The 12,011-nt window shown below is 50.3% G+C and overlaps 1 protein-coding gene across 1 annotated transcript; it reads left to right on the forward strand.

The window, feature by feature from the left end:
* Window positions 1-323: 323 nt before the first annotated feature.
* Window positions 324-11,447, forward strand: LOC149366568 (uncharacterized). The gene is made up of 3 exons (XM_089571298.1): window positions 324-650; window positions 7,203-7,424; window positions 11,259-11,447. Exons 1-3 carry the CDS (start codon window positions 420-422, stop codon window positions 11,445-11,447), a joined length of 642 nt encoding a protein of 213 aa, XP_089427424.1. The 5' UTR covers window positions 324-419.
* Window positions 11,448-12,011: the final 564 nt, after the last annotated feature.

Below are 12,011 nucleotides of genomic sequence, written 5' to 3' on the forward strand. Positions count from 1 at the left end.
AACAAAGAAAAATCGGAAAAAAATCAAGAAATTTATAAACGGGAAATATATTGAAGAAAAAATTGAAAGAAGAGAAAAAAAAATAAAATGGAAATCAAGATAAACAAAAAAAAATAAAACTTCGAAAGGTAAAAAAATAAATAAAGAGATCAATGCCAGACTGTGCGCCAGGAAAGGGGAAAGGCTTTCCCCTTGCAGCACTTTAGGAAGCCAAAGTGCCCACTGAATTTCTTTTGTATTGATATGATTGTACACCATTTTTAGCGTAAGCCGACTGCGCTTGGTTTTTTTTTTCTCCCCTATCGCAGGGCATCAATCTCGACTGGAATCGGCCGGGAGACGCATGCACCTCAACCTATGGCGGCTTATCGGATTTTCTGCAAAAATTTGTTCTGTCGGCCAAAGGGACGTACAAGCTGATGTTCACGGTACCGCCGCTGGCCAAGTTCGTGGAATCTTACAATTTGACGACTCACCTGAAGTACTTGCAGTACGTGGTCGTGACGACGCACAAGCTCCGTCGGCCGGCAATGCTCGCATGCACCGGCGAACGGCTCCTGGCAGCGTCAGCCTTCCGCAAGATCAGGGACCAGTACGTGAAATCTAGCGACGACCTCGAGACGCTCCGCAAGTTTGCCTACAGCATTTCGGTGCGTCGTAGCGTAAGCACTCCTCGGATGTACCGCTTCAGTTCGAGGGATTTGTTTCCGCATAGTGGTCTCAGGGTCACTGCGTATTAAATGCCTTATCGTTGTCGACAGAAGGTTGTCAGCAGAGGTGTGACGCTTTTCGGTTGGTCGAAATGGTTATGACGTCAGAGTACGCGGATTTGAAGTAATGAGGTCACGCACGAAGTCTTGACGCCCCCTTTTGGAGCAGACAACTAATAAAATAGTTGTCGTCCGCTCCAACAGGGGGCGTAAGGCGTCCGTGGGTGACCACATTGCATATACCTCATTACTGCGAACAGAGCCATCGATACAATCGAACTCATCGAAGCAGAGAGAGAGTCGTGCTAAAGAAGCAGTCAAAGTGTGTTGTTGCAATGTGTAGCCAAATTGTGTAGTCAAACAAAGCACTAGTAAAGCACGAACAGTCTTGCAGAGAATTCCCAACAGTGCGCCAGGAAAGGCTTTCGCCTTGCAGCAATTTAGAGAACCAAAGTGCCCCCTGAACTTTTTTTTTCTTTTTTTAGCGAAGAGACCCCGTGTTCTCACGTTGTGCAGCTGCTCTTGTGTACGGTGTTCTTCAAACGATCGCGCATTTCTCGTTCGGTAGTGAGTTCGAGATATTTCCGGCAATGACGAGATTTTCTTATTCTCACTTTACTGACCAAATTAGGAAGTATTAAAAAATATACTTCCCCAAAATTATGCTAGGCAATAGACCCGCGTTTAAAAGCAGATATCAAAATGTGCGATGTCAGTGCGCGTTAAAGAATCCCAGGTGGTCGAAATTTCCGGACTCCTTCACTACGGCGTCTCTCATAGCCTGAGTTGCTTTGGGACGTTAAACCCCATAAACCAAACCAAAATGTTGCCAGCGACGCTAATTGTTGAAAAAAAGTGAAATTGAAAATTGCTTTTGAGGAAAGGAAATGGGTTGATACCTGTCTCACAAATCTCGGTGGACACCCGAACCGCGCCGTTAGGGAAGGAATAAAGGAGGGAGTGAAAGAAGAAAGGAAGAAAGAGGTGCCGTAGTGGACGTCTCCGGAAGGAAGGAAGGAAGGGAAAACATTATTTCTACTAATGCTTATCCTGCGGTTGGATGGATGGAAACAACTTTATTACACCAAAACAAAATAAAAAATCTTCCAGGGTGGTCCCCTACTGGTCCAGGAGTCCATGGGCTTGCGCTTCACGTAAAGCCTGATCCACTAGCCATTTCTGGCCGGCGGGCTGAGCGGTCCGTAAAGCAGCCTCCCAGGAAGAATGAGTGGGATTGGGGATGGGGGGTACTGCCTTTGGGGAAGGACATTCCCAAAGGTAGTGGAAAAGTGTAGATCTGGGCACGCCACAGGTGGTACAATCAGGAGGAAAGGTGGGGTGAAAGCATGAGAGACGGTGGGGGGAAATAAAACAGCCTCTCTGTAATTGCCGCCATGTGGCGCTGGATGAGGGCGACAAGGTACTGTGGGGTGGTGGCAGTGTCATGCGGCTGAGTTTGTAGAATGTTGTAATTTGATGATATGTATACAGGACCGATGTAGCCTCGTTCTCAGGGTTGGGTGCCTGATTATCCGGGGTCCGGGAGGAGAGTTCTCGGGCCAGCGCATGAACGCGCTCATTACCGGGGATCGAGGCATGCCCAGGGACCCACGACAGAGTAACCGTTCGGTCGAGAGAGGTGATTGTGGCAAGAATACGATGTGCGGTTAGGGGGCATCTTCAGAGACGTCTTGGTTCTATCCCCAGAAGGCTTCTCTGTCGAAGTCGTCCGCCTCTAATGAATGGTCGGTTGCCCTCAGTCCAGGGCTCCTCTGACCACTGCCGCCCGTTGAGCTCGCTGTACCAGACCTTGGTCTTCACAGCGGTCGCTGGACAGCAGAGTCTCCCATTGCTCCGCAATCGAGTTTTGTATTTTGGGGACGACGTCTATGTTTTGGATGGCCCATGTAATGTGATAGAGAGTAGGTTTTTCGTCGCACCAGGGACATTTGTCCGCGTATATCGTCGGGTGCATTTTGTTTAGTATATGTACGTTTGGGGAAGAGCCTGTTTGTAATTGTCTCAAAGTGACCGCTTCCTCTCTGCTGAGTGATTTGTGCGGTGGGGGATATCGCATTCTTCTGCCTCTATAGTTTTGTAGTATGGCCGAGTATTCCCTGGGTGCTGGTGCGAGTTCCGCGGTCTCGTCGGATGCTCGGAAAGTATTGTATCCACGAGCTCTCCTGTCGGCCTCTTGATTCCCTGCCACCCCCATGAGCCCCGGTACCCACACAATTTTTTGTGGGATCTTGTCGTTTTGTTCTTCCTGGTTTTCAATTATGTCGCTCGCTGCGAGGAGTATACGGAGCGCGTGACGACCTATTCTGCAATTCATGTAATTTCGGCAGGCTGAGAGTTCGTGAGTATTGTTAGCGACCGCCCGGTTCTATAGCCCTCCGCCACCGCTAGAGCAACGGCTACTTCCTCGGACTCTGCAGCTGTGCAGCCTCCGAGAGACGCGCTGGTCATTTCGCGTAAAGACGAATCGACCACCGCCGCCACAGTGATTTTGGTGTCTGCTCCTCTCCAAGACGCGTCTGCATACACGGTCGTGGCTTGAGGAGCGTATGTTTTCTCGATGAGTTCGGCCCTTGCTTCTCTTCTGCCTCGATGGAGGTTGGGATCCATGTTTTTTGGCATTGGCGCTACCTTGAGGGTCTTGCGAAGCACGTCAGGGATCGTTTCCGTCCTCGTCATTTCTCGCATCTGCTGGCGGTATCCGAGCCTCTTTAGGAGCGCTCTTCCAGTCGTTGTCTGCAGCAGCCTTAGTTTTTGCGACTCAAGCTGCGCCTCTCGTAGCTCTTCAAAGGTGTGCTCCTTCGAGGTGTTGTGTTGTGGCATGCGTTGTGTTGTGTTGTGGAATGCCATGTCGCCTGTTGGTGATGCGGGTGATCATGCGTGCGACTTGTAGCGTTGTTGCTTTGAGCAGGGTAAAAGTGTGAGTAGTGCGCTAGTTGGATTGAACCCACATGCCCAAAATTCCTTTTGTTTTCTTTTCCGGTATGGGCATCCCTTCTAAGTAGACGTTGAGTTTTAGGTCCTCGTTGGTTGGAACGTTCCGGTTTCGCTTGCCTCTCCAGACTCTCAGCAGTTCCGATTTCTCGGTCGAGCATGCGAGTCCTCTTTCTGCGAGGTATTGCTCTACTCAAGAGGCCGCTTGCTGTAGCCTTTCTTCCTTCTCTCCGAGACAGCCCGTGTCTGTCCAGACTGTTATATCGTCAGCATACATGACATGCCTGATGCCTTCGATGTTCTCTAGTTTTCGAGCTAGGCCTATCATAGCTATGTTGAAGAGTAGGAGTGAGATAACTGACTCTTGGGGTGTTCCCTTGTTTGGAATGCGAATTTTATCCGATCGAAGGTCTCCTATGCCGATGGTGGCAGTTCTATCGTACAGGAAGGCTTTGACGACGCCGTGGATTCTGCGTCCGCAGTCCAGGTTGTCTAGGCCCGTAAGGATCGCTTCGTGGCTGACGTTATCGAATGCCCCCTTGATGTCCAGGGCCATTATGACATTTTCTCCCGTCCGAGGTACGTTTCACAGCACATCTTCTTGTATTTGGAGGAGAACGTCCTGCGTCGAGAGCTTTTTTCTAAAGCCGAACATGGTATTTGGTACACAGTCGTTATCTTCCATGTAATTTTGCAGTCGTAAAGTTACCACCCGTTCGTAAAGCTTGGCAAGGCACGACGTGAGCGATATTGGCCTGAGGTTTTCAATTTAGAGCTTTTTGCCAGGTTTAGGTATCATTATTATTTCGCCGTGTTTCCAATCTTCGGGAACCATCTCCGCCTCCCAATGTTTGTTGAGGAAGCTGACGAGCTCTTGTATGAGGTCGTCGCTCAGGTCGTGTTGCGGATTAGGGCGCGGTCGATTCTGTCCGCTCCGGCTGCCGTGTTTCTGGTGGTGTTTCTTATGGCCGCGTTAACCTCTTCCACAGTTATGGGGCGGTCGAGTTTCTCGTTTTCGCTCTTCGATACGTTCCTTGCTATCGCCGAAACATTTTTCTGGTGCCTTCTACAGTTGGGCGATGTCTGATCCCTCGAAGGAGTGGATGAACCTGCGGATGGCTTTATTGTTTTGTGATTTTATTTTGGTCGGCTCGATTAGTGCTCTTAAGAGATTCCAGGTTCTGGCCGTGCCTACAATTCCCATAAGCGAGTCACTGAGTTGTTCCCAATTTTGTTTCGTGAGTTTCATCGCGTATTCTGCCTTTGTCGTCATTTCGGCTATCTTTAGTTTTAGTTTCCTGTTGTGTTTTTGCTTCCGCCATATTTTGGTGAGACTGCGTCTCGCTTCCCATAGTCTGAGGAGGTGTGCGTCTACTTCGGGCGTTGCTGTCATTCTCCTTACACTTTTTGTGCATCGTTCTCCGGAATAATAATTTCGATCACCTGGAGATCTCTAACGCGCACAGACATCGCACAGCACACGGGCGCCTTTGGCGTTTCGCCTCCATCGAAACGCGGCCGCCGCGGTCGGATTCGAACCCGGGTACTTTGGCTCTGTAGACGAGCGCTTTCTGAACATTTGAGGAAAGGAAATGGCGCTGTAACTGTCTCACATCTCGGTGTACAGCTCAACCGCGCCCAGAGAGAAAGGGGGATGGTGAGGTGAAGATGCGCCTACAAGTGCGCAGGCACTAAAACAAAATTATCTTTGACTTGCCTGCTTGCACAAAGTTTTTTCGGGGAACTACTGCACCATAAACACTCTCAATTAAATGTTATCTCAAGAAATGCCGAGGGATTTTTGCACCAGAGGGTAGTGATTTAGAAGTGACCCTGTAAATAAGAAAAAACTAAATACTGATATTATTAATGAACAAAAATTTGTATTTCTATCACAAGCGGGAGGGTCCTCAGAGATCGCTCAAGCAGTGGAAAAAACCAGTGGCCGATATTATGCTAACAGATAATGTATACTACTTGGACGCCTCCGGCGCTTATCACGGGGGACGGTACACGGTCGCGGTAGTTCACAACAGCAACACAGTTAACGGCCTCACCTTCAGAGCCCGCAGTGCAACGCAAGCAGAAGAGGTCGCGATTGCTCTCGCGGCCTGACATTCCGATTCGAAATACATAATCACCCACTCGCGAGGGACCTGTCGGAACGTCGAACAAGGCTGCACTCCCTTCCTAGCCTATGGAATCTGCCAAAATTGCATACGGGATACGGACCCCGCGCACCCTTACCTTATATGGGCCGCTGCTCATCAGTGGTTGGCAGGAAACGAGGCAGCAGACGCAGCCGCCCGCGCGCTCTCTCACCGGGCTGTTTTCTCCTCCTCACCCGATCAGGAATCCCATCCTGATCCGATCTATACCTTCAGAGATGTTAAAACCTATTGTAAAGATAGTCATCGCCTTTACCCTCGCCTATGTAAAGACCTGAAGAGGGCGATGAGCGGCTCCTTTCCCGCCTTTTCACCAGTTGCTATGACCGGCAGCACTGAAACATTCTGACCCCTCCTTTAGCAGCAGCTGCCCGCAACGTTGTGCGGTGTCTTCGGACACCTCTCACATGGTGTGGGCCTGCCCCTCCAACCCGGCCATTCCCCCTATCCCCAAACCAACCCAACCCGGGAGGACGGGAAGGGGATCCTGCTCGGCTGCCACGACTTACAGGCCCAACAAGCCTTAGTCGGGCGCGCCCGGGCGGCGGCCACCGCCACTGGGGTCCCAAACTGTTGACCTCCACTTAGTGCTTGTAAGGATCGGCATACCTCGTTTTCCTTCCAAATGTTTTCGCCACCACCACCAGAGGCCGTGCAAGCGTGGGACGCTGCCATAATTGAGGCTGCGGTATGTGACCGCCGTCGCACATGAGAAATGCTCACATGCAAAGGGAACGGAGAACTGTGACACATAATGTGCTATGATACAAAGCATGCAAATGATATGGTACGATATGACATGCTATGATACAAAGCACGGGTGTCCAGGGTCAACAAGTTGGGAGGCTCTAACAGGCCTCAAAATAAAGCACCCTTATTAACCGTCCAGTACAATCCTACGGTGAAGGCTAGACGGGCACTATAGGCGGGGACAGGAACGCCTGGTATAAGTAATAAATACTGCTATATTAGTACCATTAAGAAGGTGATGGTTTATGGTTCATGGGGTTTGAACGTCCCAAAGCGACTCAGGCTATATGGGACGCCGTAGTGAAGGGTGCCGGAAATTTCGACCACCTGGGATTCGTGCACTCACATCGCACAGTACAACGGGCCTCTAGAATTTCGTCTCTCTCGAAATACGACTGCCGTGGCCGGGATCGAACCCGCATGTTTCAGGTGAGCAGCCGAGCGCCATAACTGAGCCACTGCGGCGGAGCATTAAGAGTGTGATCAGATGCGAAGGTTTCAATACTTGTCAAAATTTATTATGTCTAGCATTTAGAGCGCTGCTTAGTCGGATAAAAAAGATCTAATGTGCGGCTCTTCTATGCTCGCGTGATTGAACTTTTTGAGAATTGTTCGCTTCCAGGTGGGCGCCGATATCTACCACCTGGAGCACGAGACGGAAGTGCAATACCTAGCGCCCACATTGCGCATCTCCTCTGTCTTCAACGGGAGAGGAATTATGCGGGGCAAGACAAGCTACAAGGACGTGTGTGACCTGTTGACCGAAGATCAAGATGCCGATGAAGAGTGCCGGGTGGTGAAGGGCCGGAGCATCTCCACCCGAAAAGATGGCGCTATTCAGGAGGTGGGTGATGCTGACAGTGCGTGCGTTTAACCCTAGCCATCGCGTATTTTGCCCACTTTCAGTTTTCTATTATGCGCTTGTTAGAATGACGTGCTTAAAAAATTGGCAGGGGTTTAACGCAGTTAAACAGAGTAGAAGTGCGAAAGCATGCGCTCATTCTTCAATTGGAAGGGATACTTAAACTCCGCCTTGAAGGTATGACGCGGGAGCTTAAATGGGTTGATTACCATATATGCAGAATTGGTCATTCTCCTACTTGACGTTCATAGAAAGCTGAGAGTCCTCATACAACTCCAGGCGCAGTAGTGCAGCGGTTAAGCGTTCCGCTGTCATTCTTTGATTTGCTCGTTTCGATCCCGGCCGCGGCGTCCTTTTGAGGAAAAAATCTAGAGGCCGATGTACTGTGCGATGTTGCGATGTCAGCGCACGTTAAAAAACCCCAGGTGGTCGAAATTTCCCGAGCCCTTCACTACGGCGTCTCTCATAGCCTGAGTCGCTTCAGGACGTTAAACCCCATAAACAAAACCAAACCAAACATTTTCAAATTTTTTATGTATACTTGTTAGAAAGACGTTCTTGTATACCTGAAGCCAGGCTATAGCAAGCGCTAATAGCGGCCGAGACGCGATAGTGCGGCCCCTAGATCGTCGTCTTCCAGGTCAACTGTGCGTTACATTGCCACATTAGTTGGCATTATGGACAGCAGGTACGCACTAGTCTTGTTCAGTCGTTCGGTTAGTCCATTGCTCTGCGGACAGTACGATGTGGATCTGTGGAGGCTCGTGCTGCTGAACTGAAAACTGTGGTTGATGAGTTTAGCTATAAACACCGCCGTGCGAAGGGGTTCCGTTCCGCAAGACGATGTTTCGATGAAAACATCATTAACTTCGCAAGCTGTGTCGTGAGAAGTTGCGCCGCAGGGAAATCTGCAAGATGCAGTTGACAGTGAGTTGCGACACCCCACCACGATCTCCCGAGCATCCCCAGGGACATCCCCGCAGCGAGATTTGGGTGGGCACAGAGGGCTCACCAAACCCACACTTAGCAGTGTGTGGTAGCGTAGTTCCCCTGGAAGAGGGGATCCTTGTGGTTGAGAAGAAGGCGAGTGTTGGGACCTTTACGGCCCATCGGCGGAGGCAACACACCCAATTTTACCTCCACTTCCCGTAGACGGCACTTGTGGTCTGGCTCGATTGGGGAATCGGCAGTCTCCTTTCCCGCCCTCCTCTCCACCTTTCACTTTCCTATCTTCTTTCTTTTAACTATCCTTCTTCTCCTCCTCTGTTTTCTCTTTCCTTTAATCCTGGCGGCTGTGGTTAATCTTGTGTGGCGGTCGGCCCTGCGTTACGCCATGTTGGGGTGGGCAAGGACTGCTTCCAAGTTCCTGTCCCGTCCGCTCGTTGGGTGGGTGGCTTGCACCCAGGCTGAACAGTATATATATTTTATGGCTCCTCCTTTGCCTAAACATGATCGTCCTTCGCATTAACAGGGCGAACCAAAGTCACAGCTGAATTTTTCCGGTGAGGATAAGAAGCATTCCTAATGTACCATGCCCCTTATTAGTTAAGAAGCAGAAAAAAAATTAACGAACAATGTTCTTTCCTTAGTCTCTAAATGTATAACTGATGCCTGAGGTAAGAGAAACCGCTGGTCCTTAAGGGTGAGGGAGGGGAGTCCAAGAGAAGGCAAGCGTAGCAGGGGGCAGCAGAAAGTTAGATGAGCGGATGGGATTAGAAATTTGCGGCGACATGGTGGGCGCAGCTGGCAAAGGGCATGGTTAATTGGAGGGACATGGAAGAGGCCTTTGCCCTGCAGTGGGCGTAGTCAGGCTGATGATGATGAATCCAGGAAAAAAAACTATCAAAGATACGCAGTAGTGTCATACTAGCAGAGCTTAAAGATACTGTGCAATACTCCCAACCTTTTGTCCATTGGATATATCTCTGTCTGTTACTGCACACCGATCCCTGAATACCGTCCGTGGTGTGATTTATTAAACAGATTTCGTCCACAGGATTTATCATGAGATTCTGGAAGGCCTCAGGGAGCAAAATGACATAAATTTACATCGTAAGAATATCAGGAAGGAAGACAAAGAAATCCCAACAAAACATCTATTCCTGGCATACAAGTTGAGAGCACTCCCGGAGGGCATAGGAGCAGTCCAGTTGAAAGTAAATGTCCGTCATTACATCCCAAATCCACGAAGGTGTTCAGAGGTAAAAGGTATGATCATGTGTCACAAAGCTGCCGCGGGCAGAAGACTCGCGCTAAATACGTCTCAAAAGTGCGTGCTTCCGAAAACTGTGAAGGTGCAGCACTTCGTTGCAGAATCTGTGAAGGTGATTACCCCGCCTCTTCAAGGTCATGTCCCTCATGGAAGAACGAGAAAGAGATTAAAACGATCAAGACAAAACAGAGTATCACTTTTAAGGAAGCGCGACGACTCTTCAATGCATAGAATACTTTCAACTGTTCTGCAAAAACAAACTTCGCCGATGTGGTGCGCACCATACAGCACTCCGGCACCTGTCCAGTCCACTTTCACCAAGCCTATGGCAGTGCCATCCAAGCCGCAGCCAGGAACATCGATTTCCAGGAATTTCACTAGTGGTGTGCCTAATCCTACACGCAGCTCTTCGCTTCTTCACTCCTGAGAATTTCTTACAGGCGCCCAAGGTTGTAATTTCGTTTATTGTGTAACGACCATGAAAGGGGCCTTAGGGAAGGTTTAACTCTTCTAAACCTATTTATACAAAGCGAAAGCTGGCGATATCCGCGGGGTGGTCAGTGGTCGCTTAATGACGACATTGCAAGGTCCTCTGCGTAACTTTCCGAGATGGCCCAGCTTCGCTCGGTTCCATGGAAGCGCGCACTGCTTAGGCGAGCGGTGCGCTGCTCTTTAAACCGCTGTCAAGAGCGCCATGAGTCAGGTGGACTCAAAGCGGGAGAGCGCATGCGCGGCGGTGGAACCACAGCGGCGAGTGACGTAGCAAGTCACATGGTCGAGCGTGCGCAACTCCGGAGCGCCTGGAGGTCACTGGAGGTCAAAACGACGGGGTCGGCGAAACTCGCGGAACGTGGTGTAGCAAAGTTTTCGCTTTGAAATACGTAGCAAGTGCCTCGCAGCCTCTGTGACAGGCTGCTCAGCGCTGTACGATGTTCAGGCTTAACGCCAGGCTAGTATGGTTTGGTTTGTGGGGTTTAAAGTCCCACAGCGACTCAGGCTATCAAGGACCCCGTAGTGAAGGGCTCCGCAAATTTCGACCGCCTGGGGTTCTTTAACGTGCACTCACATAGCACAGTACACGGGCCTCTAGAATTTCTCCTCCAAAGAAATTCGGCCGCCACGGCCGGGATCGAACCCGCGTCTTTGGGGTCAGCAGCTGAGCACCATAACCCCTGATCCACCGCGACGGCTCCAGGGTAGTATCAGAGGAAAGTAAGGTATTCAGGAATTCACACCTTAGCTACGGTCGAAACGTGTGGTCGGACATCTTTACGTTTGTCGCCGCCGCGGTGGCTCAGTGGTTATGGTGCTGGCTGCTTACCCGAAAGACGCGGGTTCGATCTCGGCCGCGGCGGTTGAATTTCTTTGGAGGAGAAATTCTAGAGGCCCGTGTACTGTGCGATGTCAGTGCACGTTAAAGAACCCCAGGTGGTCGAAATTTCCGGAGCCCTCCACTACCGCGTCTCCATAGCCTTAGTCGCTTTGGGACGTTAAACCCCATAAACCAAACCAAACCATCTTTACGTTTGTTATGGATGGAGAGACACACTTTTTCGCTCAATGTTTCTGCAAGCTGTCTTTGATGGACTGCTCTGTGGTCGCAGGCGGCAGCTCTGGCGGGACCTCAAGAGCTGAAGCATCGCATGCAGAGGTCGTACGATGACGGCATGGGCGAGACACCCGTGGCGGTGTTCGACGTCTTTCTGGACGATGATCCCCGCAGGGTGTGCACGGATACAGACATGGAGGCGCCGCTGCTCCAGACCATCGCTGAGACGGGGCCTGGGGAATGACTGCAATCCCGCCAGTGCAGCTCTCCCTGGTGACGAAACCTAGAACTGACGTGCCCCCCCCCCCCCGGCAGTGGACGTGGATTATTTTTTTTAAGCTGTCACGTGGACAGTAGCTATGGTGAACAATGACCTAGGATATTGAGTCTGAGTATTGTTCGGGACCACTGGCATCCTTATCCGGCCAAAGCTACAAGCTACGGAGGCCAGCTATATAGTAGCTTCTCGTTGTAAAAAGCAAAGCGAGACGCACGTTTAGCACCTACCAATAGAGTGTACAGGTGCGGCCAGAATAATACCCCAGCAAACCAAGAACCTCTCAGAGACGACTAGCTGGACGTCTCTGAGAGGTTTTTGGTTTGCTGGGACGCAGCATGCGAAAGGCGGCCAAGCTAGAAGAAACTGTATATAAGTGCCACCTGATCTCATATTCTTAGACTTTTCGAAAGCTTTCGACCGCGTATCACATTCAAAACTTATTATGAAACTTAATGCAACCATTGGAGCTGGCCCTATAGTAGATTGGATCTTTGATTATTTGACTGACCGTACTCAATTCGTGGAAAT

Source organism: Amblyomma mixtum, chromosome 1, assembly GCF_055824585.1.
Source record: "Amblyomma mixtum isolate Tamu chromosome 1, ASM5582458v1, whole genome shotgun sequence".
NCBI lineage: Eukaryota > Metazoa > Arthropoda > Arachnida > Ixodida > Ixodidae > Amblyomma > Amblyomma mixtum.

Excerpts from the sequence above, each read along its gene's own strand:
- LOC149366568 (XM_089571298.1), top strand. The coding sequence starts at position 420 with ATGTTCACGGTACCGCCGCTGGCCAAGTTCGTGGAATCTTACAATTTG. Across the intron at positions 651-7,202 it reads AGTTTGCCTACAGCATTTCG|GTGGGCGCCGATATCTACCA; the intron begins GTGCGTCGTAGC and ends GTTCGCTTCCAG. Across the intron at positions 7,425-11,258 it reads AAGATGGCGCTATTCAGGAG|GCGGCAGCTCTGGCGGGACC; the intron begins GTGGGTGATGCT and ends CTGTGGTCGCAG.